Raw genomic sequence first — 21,405 nt, 5'->3', positions numbered from 1 at the left:
CAAATGCCCTTTTCCTACTGGTCACTCTCCTTTATATACATTATTTGTCAAATGTCTGGTACCCACAATGCAATACTGACCAATAATAGCCTTCAGGATGACTGGTTAGCACCTGGACAATATTTCTATTGATGCTTTCTAAAATGGAATTAAAAAATATATATCTATAGAGTATTAAGTGGTTCACACTGATAATCGCTGGAACTAGTATTTTGTCAGCAATCCCAGTGCCTAAACTTGTATAACTGCATTTTTTAACATAAATGTAAGACTTGCTATTTCAGCTTTTCAGTGTAAGCACAGAAGTTTGGGTACTCCAAGCTGCCAACTTTCAAGCTTGTTTCAATATAGTCTACCCAGCAGGCCTTCCGACTGTGTGGCACTTACAGATTTGGCCTTACTACTATTTGACCCATATGTAGTCTTTACAATTTGCAAGGTATTTTTATGTCCATTAATTTGATCCTTACAACCACCTGTGAGGTAGGCAAGATATGAAATCTACATTTGAAGCATAGCAGGAACTGAATGAATGGGATCCTCTTCTACTCCACTGAGTATCTCGTATACTGTTGTCATCCAAATCATTGATGGAAACGTTGAAGAGGACCTCCAGAGGCCAGGCTGACCCTGAATTCTTAAATAGCACTGACTGGTACAGCAGTGTAAGCAGGTCAGCTCCACTGAAAAGTGTGATTATCCAGCCAGCAGGTTGCCATTCTATCCAAAAGGATGGCACAAGAGACAGACACCTGACTTACGTAAATATTAATACTGGTCTTGTGGGAAAAAAGCACATGAGGGCTGGCTGCCAGAAAAAATTTCTACTTGTCTGTATCCACAAAGGGACTATCATACCAAATGCTTAAAGAAGCCAAGTCTGCCTCTCTTCCACCCCCTGGGGTCACGTTTTATTCTTCTTATAGTTCTTAGCACATCTTATCCCACCTTGTAATTGCTTATAGACATGTCTTAGAACTACAGCTCATTATCTTTCTAACACCCAGCACTCAGCCCACAGCAGTCCATGTGTGAGCCACTCAAATTGCTAAATGATAAACCATTCAAGTGAATGTTCTTTCAACAGTATCAGCCCCCTCCCCCCCAAACAAACTTGGGACCAGAAGAGGCACAGACCCCTGCCACATTCCTGCCAGCATGACTGATTAAAATGCCCATATAGTTGACTTGGTCACAGTTTCCAGCAGGTGCTGAGGCTTTTGCTAGTTAAAGCAGCTTTCACTGGATCGTTTTGTTTTCTCTGTGTGTTTTGACCAACAAATAAAGACAAGTTCTCTAAGAGTAGCAATAGAATACAGGAAATAGGACTACTCCTTAATAATGTGAGTCAATCAATAAGGAAAATAAGTGGTCAATAAAACATCTTTCTGTAGGTCTTCCAAAAGAAAGGAAAAAGGACTAACAAACAAGAATATAGTGCTTTACCATTTACACATCTTTCACATACATTCCATTTGACCCTCACAACAACCCTGTGAGGTAGGCAGCACAGATATTATTCTTCTCATTTAACAGATGAGGAAAGTGAATGTCAGAGCAGTTAACTGATGTGCCCAAGGTTCTACAGGTAGTAAATAATTTGTATTAATATCAGTCTTTGGCCTAAAAATTCAGCACCCAACCTCCCCTCATACTTGCCCTACCTACTTCACAGGGATAATGAAGATAAAATGAATTCAAGGTTAGAAAAATACTTTGAGGGGAAAAAGCACTATATAATTATACCCGCAAACTATAATTTTCCACAATATATGGCTCATTCCCCCTCCTCCTCCCAGCTCGTGCGTGAACCCAGAATTTTATATTGCCTCTGTTCTGTCCTCAACTAAGCAACTACGGCAAGGGGACAGTTACATAAGTTACAATCAGGGTAACTGCTATTATAGCAAATTGAAAACACAGAAAGGCCAATGTGCAGCTAGGACCCACTGAAGCACAGAGCAAAGCAAGGCAACATTATCAGACAGGGCATGATTGCATAGAAGGAAACGTGGTGTCAGAGTTCACACTGGCACCCACACGGTTATCTAAGGCAAAGTGGTGGCAAAGAAGAGTTATTTGTTCCGCATTATATAAACAAGAGCAGAAGATTCCTGGGAACCCGTGCAAAAGCATCTTATGTCACACAGATCTCTCCAGCTGCCTACAGAGAATATAAACAACAGTGTCATCTTCATTTTAAAGAATGACTGTATCTGTGCTTATATCCTGAACTAAACCAAGGAATAGCTCCGTGCTAAACTTCCTTGGCTAAAATACAACCAGTACCATTATTCCTAGTCAGACGAATAAACAGAATGTCTTTGAAGGTAATGAATTAGATGGCTGTGTTTTGAGTTTTTCAGGATTCACTTTGGATTCTCTTGCTTTTAAGACCCAAAGAAAGTTATTTGAGTTTTTATTGGTGATTCTAAGTCTGTGTGTTTATAACAGTTAAAGTGTGATAGGTGATTTTAACATATTAAAAGAGTTCTATAGCATCTGTTCAGAAAAGATTATATACTATACAAACTATTCAAGTCATACAAAACCATTTTTCAGTGTCTTTTCAACTGAGAAGAATCCTATTCAGCACGCTTCTCCTCCTGAGGTGGTTCATACTGAGCAAGCTACGGGGCAAAGACACAGGAGTTTAGGTGAATCTTATTCTAAATTGGGTAAAAAACTTAACAGTAACAAAACAAGTTAACTATTATATTCAACTTAATTACTGAATCTAAGTTTATATTAATATCCCTAGCCTTTTTAAACCATTCACTGATTTAAGATTTAATACAATCAAACCTAATGAAAGCTCTTTTCATATAAATCTTTAAAATTACTGGAAAACTGAAATTTAATTCCAGTTAATGACTGCACTGCTCACATACTTGATATGTAATAATCTGTATCTTCCTAATATAATAAGGTACCTTCTTCCTCTCCACCAAACGTTTACTGGACTTTCTTCCAAAAAGTAGAACAAAAGAATTATGCGACATAGATTAATCTAGCCAGTAGACGAAGAGCAGCTAATGTCTTTGACTTAAAAGGTGCCAAAGAGTTAACTGGCATTTGCGCGTTGTAGAATCTTGGATAACCTAAGTTACTGCATTTTCTTTTATGCGAAGTTGTGGTCCTCTGCAAGAACACTAGGCTAAGATTTTAGTTGTTCCAATTAGCTGTAGGATTTGAGAAGTTAATTAGACTTCACTGTGCTTTAGTTTCCTCACCTATAAAATGGTCTGTGTACCTGTTTCACTGATCTCGCAAAGTTGTTGAGAAGATAAAACATGTTAGGAGAAATGCCTAGAGTAATGTAAAATGCACTGTGTGATTCAGAATGTGGTCAAACCTCAGACTTAGAGTTCACTAATTTGAACTTTATGAAAATTCTCACAGGAGTTTAAACAAAGAAAAAACTTCAGCACTAAACAAAATTAAGTGCAAACAAATTTCCAGAGGTACATTAACCCATTACAGGGCCACCATAGAGAACTATGCAGGTTTTGCACTCCACAACAATAAGAGGTGCCATACACAAAGCGATGGCCCTATATTGACCTCCTTAAATAAACTGCTTAAGACTCTGGAATCTCCATGTACTTATAAGCTGCATTAACCAATATTTTCATCTTTTTGTCGGTGCAGGTTCGCAAGAACCTCTTCTTGACCACACTTTGCTTGTCCTACTTACAATGAGCTTGTAGTTTTCCAGACAGGGCACCAGTTTGGCCTTGCAATTGATTGAAATTGATATTCACCTTCCTCCCTCCCTGCTGTCCATTTTAGTGAGATTTTGATCATGTAATCATTAAAGGTGAAGTTATTTTTAACATGAATTCTTTTTAAAAATTTACCTTTGTTTTCAGTTTTTTATTTTCTTCTACAATAGCTTCATATTTCTCTTTCATTTCTGCCAATTCTAGGCGAAGCAGCTCTATTTCTGGATTTTCTGGGGTAGCAGCTCCTAAGTGATGCTTTAAAAAACTAATATCAAAGTTAAGAATTTACCTGAGCTGAATGAAACTAGTGAAATAGCCCAGGGGTAGCGTCAATATCTCTGATCAGAGTTGCCCCACCCAATGCCAATATTTACCCAGAGATCATCATCCAATAACTGAAAGGAAAGTAACTTTTTCAATAATAAAAAGTATTTTAAGATTATTATCTATATAAAAAATAAGAGTTCCAAAAATAAGGCCTTTTTCTGACTTGAAAGATGAAAAGGATACTCCAAAGCACTATTAGGTTTCTCTGGTTCTTCATATAAGGCTACCAATACTGCAAATCAAAAAGCAGAAAAAGCAACAATTAAAGTCTTAAATTTGAATGGCCGAAATTATATTCCATAACCCAGTAAATATTAAGTGCCTGTTATATGCCAAGCATGTTGCTAGCACTGTCCATACCACGGTGAACAAGACAGAGAAGGTCCCCGTTCTCAGTGAATTTAGTGTCTAATGTAAAACATAAGCAAGGACCTAGACCAAAAAAGTATCAGGCAGCCACCCAGGATAATGGGTTATGGGAGCACGTTGAAAGAACACCTAACTCAGCCCAGGGCACCAGGAAAAGCTCCCTAAAGGAAGAGAAATAAGACCTGAGACCTAGGCGATGAGGATTTCAGATAAAATAGGAAGGCCAGGGGACAAGAAAACAACAGATTGAGGAACTGAAAATTCAAGTATGGCTAGATGGAGTTGTGAACATGTGGCAGGAAAGGAAGCTGGAAAGGTGGTCAGGGGGCAGACTATGGAGGATCCTGCTAGTTCGGTTGGACTTTGATCCTGAGAACAACAAGCATATAATTAAACAGTTTTAAGCAAGAGAGTGACTGGCTCACTCTTGACTGCTCTGTGGAAGATGGATGAGTGGGACAAGGACAAAGGCAGGAAGAGCAGTTAAGAGGCTGATGTGGTAATCCAGTTGAAAAAGATGCTGACCTGCACTAGAGTGATGGAAAGGTGAAAGCAAGGTAGACAAATTTGAGACAAATTTTTGAGAGTCAAGAGGGCTATGGTAATTACTGGAAGAAGCTTTGAATTCAAAACGTTCTTCAAGAATGAAGTTTCACCACATGCTAAATAACCACCAACCAAAACCTTTCCCAGTAAGCGACATGCTCAAATCAGCATTAAAATATATACTTTAGTGGTTTCATAGCCAGTAGCTCATGTCAGCACTACCTTGCTCATCTTCTACTGAACAAATTCTGCCTAGAATTTACTACTAAGATAAAAATCTCTAAGACAGAGGTTAATATTTTTGTGCAAGGAACCCTTTGAAAAAGCTGATAAGGGGCTGGCCTGGTGGCACAGTGGTTAAGTGCACGTGTTCCGCTTCTCAGCAGCCTGGGGTTCGACGGTTCGGATCCCGGGTGCGGACATGGCACTGCTTGGCAAAAGGCTATGCTGTGGTAGGCATCCCACACATAAAATAGAGCAAGATGGGCATGGATGTTAGCTCATGGCCAGTCTTCCTCAACAAAAAGAGGAAGATTGGCAGTAGTTAGCTCAGGGCTAATCTTCCTGAAAAAAAAAGCTGATAAAAGCCAAAAAATGTAACTACACACAAAAAATGTGCATATTGAGACCCCAAGTTAAGAACTCTTGTTGTAAACCAACTTACATGCTTCCATTTTATTTTTTAGAATTTTAATAACTCATCAAAATAACAGACTATGAAAAATTCAAATGGGCAAGTACTTTTAACATCTTACATTGAGTTCTGATGCTCTTCATCTCTCTAAATATACTTCCAGTGCTATTTTTTGAGAAAGTGGTATATTTGCATCACCACTACCCTCTCCTCTCCTCCCCCTCTCCTTTTAATGTTACAGTATTCTTTAATTTCTGTACTTATTACCTTTTTCTTTAAATTATATACTCAAACCTGTTTCTTCTTCCATTAATTTCCACTGATCTCTACTAAATCCTAATTTTATAAGACATGAATACTCGTACCCATTCTTCCTCTTCTTTCCCCTTCTAAATTTCTGTCTTACAAGGTGGATAATTACAGAACATAATGTAAATGTCAAGTTTCCTGTGCTTTTCTATAGATAAAATATACTTCCTTTTAATCAGACAAGAACTGTATACCCAATGTTCCCCTTTTTGCCTTGACAGCCAGGATTTTTGGAGGTTGATGTAGTGCTCAAAATAACTAAAATGCCTCTTCCAAATGACTTATCTTTATCCATCCTGTCTTAGAGTGTTTTAATGTTAGAAGCAGTTTCAAATCCTCTTGGAAATAGGCTGGATAAAAATTATAAATCTGTGTAAAGTACCTCTGTTTGAAGCTGAAAATCAAATTTTAAATAGATCATCTCAAAACAGACCATGTTATCTGATGTTATTTAGGAGACTGGAAATCTAGGAGATTCAGAGATTAAACACCAGTGGATGTGAGCAAGGGAAAAGAAGCCACCAGTGGTTTCCAGTCCCTCATAAAGGAAAATCCATGTATGGCCACAAAGCTGTACATCTTCACTAACCTCCCACAGTGGTCACTTTTCTGCCCTTTACTTTTCTATCTGTCACTCACTCCCTCCAGCCACCCTGGCCTCCTTACACGTCCTGGAACTCTTGACATCACATACTATTTCATTCAGACCTCTGCTCAAATGTTACTTGAGAGGCCCTTCCCCACCACCCAACATAAGATGGCACACACGTCCCACCCCATCACCCTTTATTCCCTTACTTTGTTATGTTTGTATTGATAACACCACCAGCTGACACTATGAGTTTATTTATTATTTGTCTCCCCAACTAGGACATAAGTTCATTCAGAGCAGGGCCTTTTTTTCCACTGCCGTTATCCCCAGTGCCTAGAACAGGGACCTGAATAAAATGGCTAAAAAAATGAAAGAAATGAACTTGTGGAGTTTTTTTGAGGGGAGTGAACTGATGAAATTCCAAGCATCAGTGACACTTCCAGAGACAGCAGAGCACAGGGCTTTCTTAGAGTAGTCCCTTAATGTTTGGTGAAATTTATTTGCAAAGATAGGGAAACCAGTACCTGAACCCAAGGCAGATAACAATTCAAAAATACCGGCTCATGCTTAGGAATTGAAAGCCCTGCTTTCTGCCAAGACTCAAAGTGATTCTTCTCCCAGAATGTTCTTCTAACCTTTGCTTCTGGCCAAAGAGCAGTAGCCAAATTATTTCTCACATGGACCCAGGTCGTCATCCCTGCCAGCTCTTCTGTTCTACACCCTTGAAAGTCCCAGCCAATGAGTGATACATGCAGGCCTTCAAATTACGGCTGAGCTAACGAAATAAGCAGTACCCCGACTGTCTCTTGGAACCCTTCTGTCTCAAGCACCTTACTCATCTATTTAGATCTTGAACGCTGGAGGAAGAGATACAGTGTAACAGTAAGCTTCCATTTTAAAAAGTGAAAACAATATAACCATTTTGATGTGCCCTTAAGCTCTTTAAACTGTAATTCCACTTTAATTATGAAATCTGCACAAAGCAGGAATTGATATAGACGAGGAAACGGGGGTTGAAAAGCCACAGCCAAATTGACTATGAATCGCCTGCTTTGGGGATTAGACTGACTTAGCTACTTCATGGCCCACTTTTCGAATCTGGTAATTTTCCCACTCGCCCTTTGTTCCAGGAAAAATGTCTCTTTATAGGATTTTGAGGACTGCAAAAATTGTAAGGAGGGAGGAATAGGGATCTCAAGGTCTTTAGCACACAGGCTCACTGCGGCTGCTCGAGGCAAAGCAACGGAAGTTGGAGAGACTTTGCAACAGCTGCAAGAGTTTCACTCCCGGCGGGGAGAGTGGTAGCGTGAGCGAGGCTACCCCACCCGGGCGGCGTCCGGCAGCCAGGCGTGCGCCGGGCCCCGCGGCCCACCTTGCTGGGCCCGGGACGGGTCCCACCTGTTCCCCCTCCTTCCCCACGCCCCCGCCATCTGGGGCGCAGCGCCGAGGAGCACGATGAGGGCACGAGGAACCGTCTCCTGGCCCATGCTCACCCTTGGTCAGCGTGTCCAGCACCCCCGACTTCTCCAAATACCTCCGGAACTGCTCGCGCTTCGAGTCGGCGGCCTGAGGAGACACGGCGGGTCAGTGGCCGAAGCCCGGGGGCCGGAGCAGGAAGAAGGCGCTGGGAGTGCGGCAACCCCGCCTCCGCCTCGCCACCTCGGGCCCCCAAAACCTGCGCGCGCGCCCCAGCTCCCACCCGGAGCCGCCCAGCGGCTGGCCACCGCCCGCACGCCCCCAGCCACGCCGCGCCCCCCTCACTTTGTAATGGGCCATAGTGACAGCGGCAGCGGCGTAGCTGGCGCCCGAGACCGTGGCTGGCGGGCTCCGAGCAGCACTGCTCATGCGCGGAAGGGCGCGCGCGCCTGCGCACTTGCCAACCTTGGGCCTGGCTCGCCGGGGTGTGGCCTGTTTTCATGGCGACCGGGACGCTCTGAAAGCCCCGTGGTGGGCTGAGCCGAGGGAGGCTGCGTACGCCCGCCCTTCTGGCTCCCGGAGCAGCACCTCTCCTTCCTTTTCCGGTCGCCGCGGCGACTCGGTTGCTTAGCGAAAGGCGAGGTTTTGGTAACTCGGGACATGTGTGCAGATGGGGCCAAAGATGGGCATGGAGCCCAGGAGCATTAGGACTATTGCCGGGAGGAGGATCTCCGGACACCAGTAGTGGGCGGGCCTGCCTCAATTGGAACCTCGGAAGCTGTGGGCTTCTTGGCTCACCCTGAAAATTTGCCCACAACCGACGCAGGACGTCTTGGCCGACTTGATGTGGGCTTCGGGACGGTGAGCAGCACCGTGGTAATAGCACTTTTCAGCGCTTACTGTGCTAGGCACTGTATTAAACACGTGTGTTTCTTATTTTAATCTTCACTATGCCTGAAAGGTAGGTGCTGTTAGTAAAGTGGCGAGGTTAGATGACCAGTGAGTAGCGGAACCAAGACTCCAGTCTGGACGCTGGATCACGATGCTATAAACAGGTGAAAGAAAGCCACCAATCTCTTTAAGAATTTATTGACTAGATGGCAACATTATGACTATATTCAAGACACATCAGATTGCAATCTATAAGGAAACTAAGTTAAGTCCCAGGGCAAACAAAATTTCACCAGCGTCCAGAAATAAAAGATTAGTACCTAAAAGGGGGTATTACGTAGATTAAGAACAAGGCTGTGCTCCCTTCAAGGAAAAACCTGGTTCCAAACCATTTAGTCTCGATTCCGAACATGTAATTTTCCCAAAATCAGTTTTCACTAATTCTGTAGGGAGCCCGTGAAAAAGTAATCCTGATTTGGTAACTAGGTCTTTTAATTTAAAACTACCCCTTCCCAATTCAGAATTAGAGCCATTTTCTCTTTTTGAAATGAGTTTGCAGTTGTCTGTAAACAGCTGGTCTTTAGAGCTGCCCTTGTTTTGTCTGTGCTGCACCACCACTGGTCTACTTCTATGATAATAAATATGTAGAATGTCTAAAAGCCAACAGCTGTTCAGATCTGAAGGTCTGTGGGGGCCCGCCTCCCGCTGAGGTTGTTTGCCAGCAGCACTAAGCGATTCGGAGGACAAGCAGTAGGATTGTTGCAGGTTCTGACCGACTTGGATTCAAAGGACAACTCTCCCAAAGAATCAGGAGTGTCTGGAATGTCAAGTGGCTGGAAGTCTCCCTGTGAAGGAGGAAGGGTTCTGATTGTGCCCTCTCTGAGCTGGCCCTTGATATTGGTACCTTTTGGAGGTGATGCCTGTTTTTCATCTTCTGTAGCGGGACCCCATGTAGCACGAAGCCACCTGGGTTTCCAGGTGCAATTAGGTGGCTGAGAGAAAGCTGTTTGGGATGACTGCCCGGCGTGGTTGTCCGGATCTACAGCAACACCTGGAATAGGACAGTGACCTCTACAGTAGTCGTTTCTTTTGCTGTCTTTGCCATCAATTTCTCTTTTTTCCCTTAACTGGTTACCATTAACTTCTTTTCCAAATATTTTATGAATGTCTTCTTTATTAGTTGAGCCGATGTGTTGAAGATGACTACAGGTAGTACTAAATGTGCACATCTCCTTAGAAAATGCAGTTTCCTGTTCATCCAAAATGCATTTCTCACTTTCCACTGTGATTGTCAGGATCTGCCTGAAATGCAGATGAATTTAAACTAGGGTGCACTGCTGTGTGTGTTTGCTTTTCCACTAACAGATTATAATCGGATGCGGAAGAGGGTTGCTTCAGTGAATTTGCAGATGTGTTTTGATATTTGGCAAGATTTTGTTTTGACTTATTCACATAGAATTCGTTATGCTCATCCTTCAATTTGTATTGTCCCCAAAGCCCTCTTTTAATCTTTTTAAAACCTAGGTGGAAAATTTCTAGAAGATTTAGGAAAAGAGAAACAGTGGCTATGGATTGCATAAATAATAGGAATATTGTCTTTTCTGTGGGTCTTGAGACAAAACAATCAACTATATTTGGACAGGGGTGGCCGTGGCATTTAAACAGAGGCTTTAAATGAAATCCGTATAAAAGATACTGTCCGATCATGAACCCAACTTCAACCACAGAGCGAGTGAAAATGTGTATCACGTAAGTGCAAAGCAAAGTTCCTCTAAGCGGAGCTTTGTTTAGTTTCCTTTGCTCCAGCTGATAAAGTTCTTGCTCCAGTCTCCTGCGATCCCCAGGCATTTCAAACTCAACCCCCTCCAGTTCTCCTCTCAGTTGAGCTTTCTTCCTCTGTCTCTCTTTCTCCAAAATTCTCAGTCGGTACAAAGCATGGCCCACGTAGACCAGGGATGGTGAAGACACAAATATCACCTGCAAAACCCAGTATCTAATGAGGGAGATAGGAAAGGCCTGGTCATAGCATACATTTCTGCAGCCCGGTTGTTCGGTATTACAGATGAAGCCGGACTGCTCATCATTCCAAACGTCTTCAGCTGCTACACCCAGAACAAGCATTCGAAATACAAACAGGATGGTGAGCCAGATCTTTCCAATCATGGTGGAGTGGATGTGAACTTCCTCCAGAATGCCTCCAAGGAAGTACCAGTCCCCCATGTTTACTTAGTGAGCCATCTTAGCTCTGTACCCCATCCAATAGGAGGCAGATAAATTCTTCCATCCTGAAGGGTGTGCTATTTCTTAAAGTAAACCTATGGCCAAAATATGAACAAAGCATCACTTTTTCAGTGGGCTGGTTGTTTTACTTTTTTCTAGAGAGCTGTGATAATCTGTTACCAAGAATATAAGATATCAGGAACATAAGAATCATTTATGTATAGACCTTATAATGCCATGCAAAAAAAAAAATAAAAAAGATACCTAGGGAAGGGATATATATATTCTCTATGAAGAATAAAACTGTAAGGATCCCTAGAAGGAGTTTTCTTACTTAGCTGCTATTGTTTTAATTTTTTTAAACAGAACTTTTGGAGAAGTTCCTGAAACTACTGACTTAATCTTACAAACCTATTTATTAAGATTATTTTATATAAAAGTTATAACCAAAGTCAGTGATTTTTAAAATCTCACTTATGCACACAGGAAAATGAATGTGTTTCATTTGATAATTCAGTAAGATAACAGCATTTAATGAAACCAAAGGAAACACATTTGGCTCTTGCTATAGGAATTTAGTTTTTTCATCCACATTTAAATGTCTAAATTCTGGTTTCTTTCTGGCAGTTTTTGAGCATTTTTAGATATCATTTCATTAATCTATTTATGAGTATTCATAAAATTCTTATCATACTTTGCTCTCAAAAATTTTGTAAATCTGTCTCATCTCAAAATGAACTCCAAAAGTTCTCAACTATTTTGTACTACCCGATTGTTATTGGATATTACTTTAAATAAATGGATCATTGTGGTGGTGGTGGTATTATAGAAATTTTCATTGTAACATTATTTGACCTATTTAAGATATATAGCTTGCTTTTGTGGAGGGAGCAGTGGTGCAAGTTATAATTTAGGTGCTTAGATTATCAGCCAGTAGTTCCATATTAAGGTTGATACCCTAGGATACCTAAGAGGACATATATCCCAAAGGAAAGAAAAAGAGAGTGAATGTTTTTATTCACTTTCATTTAAAATATAAATGTATGTTCTGGATCCCTCATAGAGGGGGAAATGTTACACTATCAGACATACTAGGATACTATAGCTATGAGAAATGTTCATCACAAAAACTCTATAGGTAGATATGTTGTTTCCCCATTTTACAGATAAAAAAACTGAGGCACACCTTACATTAGCCACAGTCACACAGCTAGAACTGGTGTTCAACCTCAGTCAGTGTGGCTCTGAAGTCAGCTCTTAACTGTTTTGCTAAACTGTTATTTTTCCTCTTTAAGCACACTTGAAATTTGCATGAAAAAGATGTTAAAAATCATGTCTTTTCTCTTAAAAGTTTAATTATTTAAATTAGGCATGTCAACTAGTGCTAGTTTTCACTTCTTAAATAACTGGTTCTGGAGTCTTTAGTTCCTTTTTTAAAGCTTTATATAGTTAAAAAGACTTGCAAAAGCATCAACCTTCTAAAATTTAGTTGTATTCCTGAGATAGAGAAAATTTGTATTTTACTTTGTTATGTTAATAATAGTATACTCTTTGACCCAACTCTCCAAAGCACTTTGAAATGTAAACAAAGATATTATTCACGTTATTTATAATAATAATAACTTGAAAGCATCCAAAATAATTTTCTATACAAGAAAGACTATTGTACATAATAAATAATAGTACATCCACAGTGTAGTACTATGCAACCAGTAGAAATGATAAATACTAATGTAAAAAGACATCTGATATATTGTTTCAGTGACATTCAGATTCTAAAATAGAATAGTATGGCCCCAGTATATGTAGAGATGCATACAAAAAAGCCTAGAAGGATATTCATCAAAATATTAGCTATGTTTATCTCTGGGTAGTGTGATTACAACTGACTTAATTTTTTATAATTATATTTATTTTAATTTTTTTTTACCATGAGCACTGTACTTTTATAATCACAAAAATAAAAGATTTTTTTCCCCTAAAGGACAGGAGCATAGTATTTCCTGAAAGCAGCAGTATTATTTAGCTACAAATCTTAGATTCTGAAGCTTTCATAGCAAATGACATGAATACTAGTATACACAGATACAGTACTGTATAAAATTTGAAAGAAAGTAATAAAATGACAAATGATAAAAAGCATTTCAAATGACTTTTTTAGTTAGCTGTAACAGAGAGATTAACACAAACCTTTCTCAGTTTGGGTAAATCTGAAGCAAATCATGCTTAGGAGACGTTACTCGGTGGCCATCTTCAACTTGTTGTCTGGATTCATCTCTTTGCAGGTGTAGAGCAGATTCGGTTCAGTTCAGTACAGTGAATGAGGCAGCCATCAGCTAAAACCCATTTCCCTTCTGCTCATTCTTGCTTCTGAAACAGCGCTGTCCAATAGCCCTTTTTGCAACGATGTTGAAACAGACTTTCTCCATGCTGTCCAATAAGGCAGCCACTAGCCACATACAGCCATTGAGCGCTTGCAATGCAGCTTGTGTAACAGAGGCACTGAATTCATACTTTTTCTTTATTTTAATTAAAATTTAAAGAGTTACATGTGCCTGGTGGCCACTTTATTGGACAGCACAGATAAAGAATATTTCCAATATTTCTAATAACAGCACAGTTTAGAAAACTAAAGTTATGAGCCCCAAATTAAGCTGTATAAATGGTCCCTCTGTAATTCAGAGATGTCAAATTTAAAACACCAGCTGTTTGTCTGCTGTTTTATGCTAATTTCACACCTCCCCCGGGGGGGGGGGACCCAATAAGATATCACTGTTTTTGGAATGTGAACAGTGTTTCTAGTACCAAAAAGTCTTTCTAACTAGATAATAACTTCTTAGTCATCAGTCTTATTAATCAATGGGTCATGTCCAATCTTATAATTAGATGAATCCTATTTCTCCATCTAGTTTTCTGTTATTAACAATTACGTTGCACTTTAGGTCATTAAAGTTCTCTCTTCAGAGCTCGTGACCCGGTGGGTTGGCCATGGCAGATAAATATTTCTTCCCTGGGCTTCTTTGCCAACTAATAGCTACTTTTCAGATTAAATGCAAGCATTTCATCAGGGAAAAAAATTTATATATATATGTTCATATTTGTATATTATATATTATATAAATTACGTTATGTGTAATATATAAATTATACATAAATTATTAATAAACTTGAAAAACACTAAGCCTCATTAGTAGTCAGAGAAATACAAATCAAAATGAAGTATTATTTTTTAGCTATCAAAATGCAAATTTTTCAAAGATGTGTAATACTTGCTTTTGGCAAAAGTGTGAGGAAACTTACTCTCATATACTGTCAGTAAGAATATAAATGGGTACAGCTATTTAAAAGGCAGTTTAAATCTATCAAAATTAAGATGGCATTTCTGCTTCTGAATGCTTGAAATATTCACTCAGCAAACATACTCAGAGACACACTGCACATACTAGGATGTTCACATAGCGCTGTGGTAATAGTACGAAATTAGCACCAACTTAAGGGTCCAGTGGAGGAATGGTTAAATGAACTGTAGTACGTCTTTATCACTCGGCAACTCAGAGAACTAATAGAGAAACATCTCTAAGTCATTAAAAAGCAAGTTATAGAACAATACATCTAGTATGATCTCATTTATCTTGTTAAAATCTACTTTTCATATGTATATTTAATCAGGCAAACCAGATTAACCCAAACCTTTCTAGTTTAGGTAAATCTGAGAAGCAGATCACGCTTGGAAGTTATACCACAGCCATCTTCAACTTGTTCTCCAAGTTTATCCCTTTCAGGGTGTAGAGCAGATTTGGTGCAGTTCAATGCAGTGAGTGAGTCAGCCGTCAGCCAAAATCAATTTTGCTTTCTGCTCATCCTGGATAGATAAAGGTCTTGGAGAATATACACCCAGATGTTGACAGTGGTCATCACCAGGGAAAAGAGGTTTGGGTGGGAAAGTAAAGGGGGCTTTATCTTTTAAGTTCTTGTTCAAATCTTTGTTTAACCAAGAACATACTCATATTCTCATACTCAAATTTAAAGAAAAATATTTAACAAATCCCAGATCAGTTTCTTCCAAATTGCTAAAATACTACTTTTCCCAATATATCTATGGAGTGTGGATGCTCCTTTCAGAATACAGCAACATATTTAGATGGATGTTTATAAATAAAACATGTTGATGATGAAAGAAGAAAAAATTATATTTCCTGTATTCAAATGATCTAAAACCACTATTTTGGAAAAAATGGCCAACAATCTGGTTCTATACAAGAAAAGGATAGAGTTTCTCAGTTTCAGATAGGACATTTTACCTTTTGTAAATAAATCCCACCCACTACTGGGCCAGCCACTAGCCACGTGGAGGATGAGAAGCTTATCATACATGAGAATCCAGAGTCCAGGTATCTAATATGCACCAGAAAGCTGATTCCAGGTTCCTAGACGTGCTATCAGAGTCTTAAACTAGCAGTCCAGAGAATTCTCAGTCCTCGTCTATAAGGTATTTCCCATTCATGGTGCACCCACAAAAATGTTTATTCCTATACTCCCATCATAGTCTTAATTTTCAGTACTTGGGAGACAGAGCATTGTTAGACCAGTAGCGGGGGAGAATATGGGCTTTCAAGGTGTTACCAATCTTTAAATCCTGCCCCCTATTAAACAAGTTATTTGACTTTATAGAATTTCCATGTCCTCTCTAAGATACAGAGTAATAGCCACCTTTCTAGGTTGTTAAAAAAGATTGGCAATAATGTATAGAAAGCACCTCAAACAGTGATCTATGGACTCAAACAGTGATAGAAAATGATTATCAATAGTCTGACACAGGTATGAAAAGTTTTTATTATCAGCATACTACAGTATTTGTGGATTCTATCAAGCAATAGATACAATAATAATACACTAATACAATATATCTTCGAAGAAGAGCAATTCTTTTTGAGAGGATATTTACACGCTATGTATGTATGTATGTATACACACACCACATACACCTGGGAAAGAGGCAATCTCTGGTTTTTACTTCCCTTCCCTTCCCGCTCATCCTCTTCCCTCCCTTTGCATTCAGAAGCCCTTTCCTTAAACCCTAACTCCTTTTGTAAGCATTCTTTGCAACTGATGACTTCAGTGGTGTTTGTCCTCTATAAAATTGTCAGCAGGTGCTGTGACTTCTCTGTTTCTTCATAGAGTCCTCCAGTTTTTTCCTAGATGGCTCTTTTTATTAATTGGCTTATATTAGAGGCAGGTCAGTTTGCTGGGGATAGGAAAATGTTGAAAAACACAGCAAATAAGACACAAGCTAAATAAGCCGCAATCGCTATCCAAAACCTTGGATCCTTCAGCAGCGCCTTATCAAAGCAGCTAAACACAGTGTAACCTATGGACATTCCAGCGAATCCACCTGCAATGTGAGCCGCAAAAGACACCTTAGGAGAAAAGGAGGGGAAATGAAAATAAGTGAAGAAAATGCTAATTGCATAATTCAGTTGCATCTCTCTTACTAAAAACCAAATACTGACAAACAAGAGTCTTAAAAGTCTGAAGAGCAAGGAGGTGAGGCAAAAGAGACACAAAACTTCCTGTACACAGAGAAAAGGAGATATTCTAACACATGCAAAGCTAAAAAATGTCGTTTCATCCACTCTCTGAATACACAAGGCAGGCCCACTGTTTCTCCTCCTCCTTCATCATCACGTCGGATGGTTCCGTGTACGGCCAACCAAAAGAACAAGGGTTGAGTTGCCAGGAGGGATCACTGGAGGAGCACAGTCAGACCCCACATAAATGGAATGTCAGAATTAAAACACAGGAAATACAAACAAATACTCAAAGAGAAGCTACCAAATTCAGAGACTACGTCCAACAAAACTGCAAATTCTTTATCAGTTTTCTTTATATTGTGAATTCATCTGGACCCAAATTTTCATTGCTGTTTTCCAATCTGTTTTTTATTCTCTGTGGACAGTGAAATTCCTTCTCTCCCGTTTCGGAATAGCTACCAGTATGGCAGGTGCAGAGAAGTAGAGCCAGTGATCAGGGCTATGAAAGTTAAATGAAAAGGACAATCCAAAAGTCCAGTTTCCTCAGGAATTTTCTTAACTTCGAAATGGAAATTTGGCTACCCTCAATCAAAGAATTGTTGCCCCTATTTGGTGACCCTTTTCAGCTATTGATATGATAGGTGAACAAATTTTCCACTAAGAAAATAATAAACTGAACTCACCGGTGACCCACTGGCAGGGACAAAGAACCTTCTGTAGAGAGCAAATCCCATGTCCGACCCAACTAGAAGGAAAAACAAGCCGATGAAGCCCCAGGATCTCTGCAGCCGTGCATTTAAATGGTTTTGGCTCCCCTCTGATAATGGTGGCAGCTAACGTTTATTGAGACCTACTCTGTGCCAGGTGCTGTTCTAAGAGCCTTACATGTATTAACTCATTAATCCCCTCAAAGACCCTGTGAAATAGGTACTATCATTATCCCATTTTACAGATTGATTCATCCAACGAGTATTTATTGATTGTCTTCTGTGCGAATGGCACGAGTCTAGGCGGTGGAGATACTGCAGTGAACAGATCAGACAGCCCTGCCTCCTGGAGCTGACAGTCTAGCAGGGGGAGGCAAACACACGAATAAGTAAAAGATGAGCATGTCAGGTGGTCGTCAGTGTTATTGAGAAAATACAAAGGGAGGAAGGAGCATTGGGAATGCTGGGAGGAGGGCGTGACTTTTAATAAGAGACCCAGGGAGGATCTCACTGAGAATATGACATTTGACAGAGATAAGGGTACAAGCCACACTGACATCTGAAGCAGGAGTCTTCCAGGAAGTAGGAAGAGCAGGTGCAAAGTCCCTGAGGCAGGAATGTGCCTGGTGTGTGTGAGGAATACCAACACAGTTGATCTCGCTTTCAAAGCGGACAGGTGGTTTTCAAAGTGTGGCTCCCCCGCAAGAGCAGTAGCAGCAGCAGCACCTGGGAACTTAGAAATTAAACATCTCAGCCCCACCCCAGACTCATTGAACCAGAAACTCTGAAGGTGGTGCTCAGCAATCTGTGTTTAGCAAGACCTCCACGTGATTCTGGATTAAAGTTAGGAATAAAGCAATAGGTGATAAGTAGGGGACAGATCATGTAGGGGCTTATAGGCCACTGTAAGGACTTTGACTTTTACTCTGAGCAATAGGAGGCCTTTGAAAGCTTTTGAGCACAGGAGTGATCTAGCTTGTGTTTTTAAAAGATCATTCTGACTGCACAATAGGAAATAGACTATAAAGGGAGCAAGGACAGGAGCAGGAAGACCAGCTAGATTACTATTATGGCACAATTCAAGTGAGGAATGATGGTGGCGTTTTGTACATAGAGAAACCAAGGCACAGAGCTCAGAGGCGGGGGCAGCATTTGAACCCTAAGCAGCCCCACTCTCACCCACCACGCTAATTGCCGCTGATAACCATCAGGAGTACTGAAGATGGGCCAAGAAAGGAAATGAGTCTACATTCTCCAATGGGAGAGTTAGAGCCAGAACCATTCTTCAAATAAGTCAGATCTGGGATGCAAAAGGAGCTTCCTGGGTTTCTTAGCCTAGAGGAACTCCGCCCTAAATGTGCCAGCCACTTGGAAACAACCGGTGCAGCTGTCACATTCCACACCCATGCCCCAGTTCCCAGTGCTCTACTTAGTGAGCCCCTGTGTCCTAGGAGACGGAAAGACCCAGTCCTTGCCTTCGGGAAAATAGCATCAGGACCATGTGTTCTAGCTAGTTTCCCTTTCAATACTGTATTGATGTTGAAGGCTCTGTACAAGAATTGAGGTCGAGGAAGCACTCAATATTAATTTAATTGTAAATGACTTACAGAATGCTGGATAAATGTAGCTGTGTCATATTTTCAATCATCATTTGCATTTCCTGATCCAGTGTAAATAACACAAAGATAGGACTAGTAAAGTATAAGAAAACTACTGCCAGAGAACAGGCTGACTTACTGGAAACAATTACTCTGCTCTAGCCTTCCACCAGAGGAGGCCACCTCTCAAAAAGGCTTTGGAGCCCTTAGCATGTCACTTTCTCCATTCCATTTCTCTCTTCTCTTGCCCGCTGCTGACATCTCTCTGCCTGGCCCTTTCTGCTTCCCAGGAGAGTTTGCTACGAAGTTGCTGCAGTCTCTAAACTGAGACATGTCTTCCCACCTGAGAAGCAGCCCTTTTTCCAATAAACCAAAGCATTGTCCTCACTAAAAATTTGACACTCATTTTAAGAGAGTTGCCTTTATATGGATTCTTTTGAAGGATGAAAATGTGAGATTTCCTTAACTTTTTCCAAAGAGAAGCTCAGTTGCATCCTTAGAAAACACATCCAACAAATAATGTTTAATGAAGGAAGGTCCTTAAGGCCAATTGTCCTTCACAATTAAGAATAATATTTACCATTAAAAAAAAGCTATACATTTTCCCAAGGAAACATTTAAAATAAAAATGGGGGCCAGCCCTGTGCCAGAGTGGTTAAGTTCACATGCTCCGCTTCGGCGGCCCAGGGTTTCAGCGGTTCGGATCCTGGGCACGGACAGGGCACACTGAGGCGGCGTCCCACACAGCATAGCCAGAGGGACTCACAGCTAGAATACACAACTATGGACTGGGGGCTTTGGGGAGGAGAAGAAGACAAGAAAGAAAGATTGGCAACAGATGTTAGCTCAGGTGCCAATCTTTAAATAAAATCAAAATGTATTTTATTAATCTGTTGTGTAACTTTTTCTCATTTGCAATAGCAGGTAAATCAGGCCAAAGAACTTTTAGAAATGGCGTGTGCCAGGAAGTGGGGAAGGTTAGTATTAGCATATCCTACCTGCTCTGTAAGATGATTGCATGATCTAACCACTCAGGTTCTGTATTACTTACCTGAAGAATGACATCATGTGACATAGACTATCTTTGGAGATTCCCTGGGCATGAGGAAAGAGTTTTTACTCCAACATCAAAGAGTATTAAAAACATTTCCCCATCAAGGCTTTGAGGCTGATTTTACAAAAGTCATTCATAATTACCTAAAAGAGGCAGATTGACTGAAGGCCAGGTCACTGGGGAAATATTTTTCAGTCTAAGGACTTGTCCCTTGGTTCTAGTTGTGACTCTTAACAACAAAGGTGGTGGCTCTGCTCCCACAGCAACTCTCCTAACTTACTCCAGACCCTTGCTCCCCTTTCTGTGCTGACAACTTCCCCTCACTTTTCGGATTTCTTATGGAGAAAAACATTACATACAGTTTGGTATAAACTAGAAACAAGTCACTTATTTTCTCTCAGGATGAAATAACTGTTTTTACAGTTCAACTGTTCATAAACTAAATTTAGTCTCTATCCTCAGAGATGGTTGTCCCTGTTCCCAACAATGTGGACAGTTGAACTCAATATCAATTAGCAGAATCATTTTTTCTTATCATGTGGACAGCCAAAATCTTAGCCTTTATCAAGTGGAACCTCTGTCTTGGCCCTCAAGTCTGACCCCACAGTCTGATCCCAGTGTCCGTCCTTCTCCCCACACCCTCAGTGTGGACAGAGCTTCAGCTGGAGCAGGTCTGGAAACACAGGTTAGTAGCCCTGCCTTTGCTCCTCTTTTCTTCTGCCCTGTATGTCCTGCCACCATCCAAAAGCTACCATGGCTTTCAGACTCAGCTGAAATTCCACCTCCCCTCCAGATTGAACGCTCTGCCTCGACGCCCTCAGCATGAGAGTCTCTACTATAATTCCTGGCGATGTCAAAAGTCACATTAGTCATCCTCCCAGTTCCCTGACCTCTTGATTCCTTCGCCTCTGCTCCCACCTTCCAACCTCAGCCACCACTCCATGCTTATACCCTAGATCAGTTTTTCTTTTTCATCTGAAAAGTTAGAAATTGAGGAAGAAAATAGATTATATCAGTGGTTTTCAAGCTTTCTCTTTTCAGAAAAAAATCGTATACAGAATCCGATGTATGAATGAGAAAAATCCAGTTCTATGAAACATATATGAAGCTGTTGTTAACGTGGAAGGAGTGCCTAGAGCTTTACTCTCTTGACTTCTCCAGAAAGAAGCAAAAGGCAAAAACACATTACTGAGTCCCCTCTAAGAATCACCCATGAGAGTCTGTGAAAACTCCTCCATTTACGCCTTTCTGCTTAGGACTATGGAGCCAACAAGTCCTTCTGACTCTAGGCTAGCAATCATGCTACATGTTAGTCTTTAGAACATATGAGAAGGCCTTCTGAAGGTGGAACCGATAAAACTGAAGGTGTGATGAGTTCGCAAAACAAACTTACTTATAAGGATGATGATCAGTAGTCTGACAATTCCAAAGGCAGGAATCATTTCTCGAAAATTCTTGCAAAGAGATAAATAATAATAATATAAGC

The 21,405-nt window shown here is 40.6% G+C and overlaps 3 protein-coding genes and 1 long non-coding RNA gene across 12 annotated transcripts in view; 1 reads left to right on the top strand and 3 right to left on the bottom strand.

Moving 5' to 3' along the window:
• Positions 1-21,405, top strand: part of LOC103551233 (uncharacterized) — a 64,024-nt gene that overhangs the window by 1,496 nt on the left and 41,123 nt on the right. Inside the window, exon 1 of one of the 3 annotated variants that reach the window (XR_544962.2) lies at positions 8,342-8,779. The exons of the other annotated variants lie outside the window; for them this stretch is intronic. This is a non-coding gene — a long non-coding RNA (uncharacterized lncRNA). Of the gene's footprint in view, positions 1-8,341; positions 8,780-21,405 lie in introns of those variants that run through there. 3 annotated transcript variants of the gene reach the window in all.
• On the bottom strand, positions 1,421-8,534 carry MYCBP (MYC binding protein). Its single transcript, XM_008520647.2, has 5 exons — positions 8,264-8,534; positions 7,996-8,068; positions 4,236-4,284; positions 3,861-3,990; positions 1,421-2,630 (listed from the first exon to the last, which is right to left on the bottom strand). Exons 1-5 carry the CDS (start codon positions 8,345-8,347, stop codon positions 2,586-2,588), a joined length of 381 nt encoding a protein of 126 aa, XP_008518869.1. The 5' UTR covers positions 8,348-8,534; the 3' UTR covers positions 1,421-2,585.
• GJA9 (gap junction protein alpha 9) lies at positions 9,392-13,137 on the bottom strand. The gene is given in 2 exon segments (XM_008520646.2): positions 9,392-10,093; positions 10,095-13,137. Coding segments are annotated over 2 exon segments (1,548 nt in total). The 5' UTR covers positions 11,030-13,137; the 3' UTR covers positions 9,392-9,480.
• RHBDL2 (rhomboid like 2) overlaps positions 15,845-21,405 on the bottom strand; it is a 49,960-nt gene continuing 44,399 nt past the window's right edge. For 4 of the 7 annotated variants that reach the window (XM_008520644.2, XM_070610297.1, XM_070610296.1 and 1 more), the window contains exons 8-10: positions 21,313-21,373; positions 17,244-17,305; positions 15,845-16,446 (exon numbers count right to left, since the gene is read on the bottom strand). In XM_008520644.2, coding sequence (XP_008518866.1) covers positions 16,267-16,446; positions 17,244-17,305; positions 21,313-21,373 — 303 coding nt within the window. In that variant the 3' untranslated portion in view covers positions 15,845-16,266. Of the gene's footprint in view, positions 16,776-17,243; positions 17,306-21,312; positions 21,374-21,405 lie in introns of all 7 variants that reach the window. The other 3 variants (XM_070610302.1, XM_070610300.1, XM_070610301.1) reach the window with 1 other exon arrangement.

The sequence above is a fragment of the Equus przewalskii genome, chromosome 2 (assembly GCF_037783145.1).
Source record: "Equus przewalskii isolate Varuska chromosome 2, EquPr2, whole genome shotgun sequence".
Lineage (NCBI taxonomy): Eukaryota > Metazoa > Chordata > Mammalia > Perissodactyla > Equidae > Equus > Equus przewalskii.
Note: the sequence above shows the minus strand (reverse complement) of the source record. Positions and strands in the feature narration are given on the sequence as shown.

Coding starts and splice junctions, on each gene's coding strand:
- MYCBP (XM_008520647.2), bottom strand. CDS start 8,347: ATGAGCAGTGCTGCTCGGAGCCCGCCAGCCACGGTCTCGGGCGCCAGC. Junction 3,991..4,235: donor AAACCTAATAGTGCTTTGGA/GTATCCTTTTCA, acceptor CTTTGATATTAG/TTTTTTAAAGCATCACTTAG. Junction 2,631..3,860: donor ATAAAAAACTGAAAACAAAG/GTAAATTTTTAA, acceptor TTTGCCCCGTAG/CTTGCTCAGTATGAACCACC.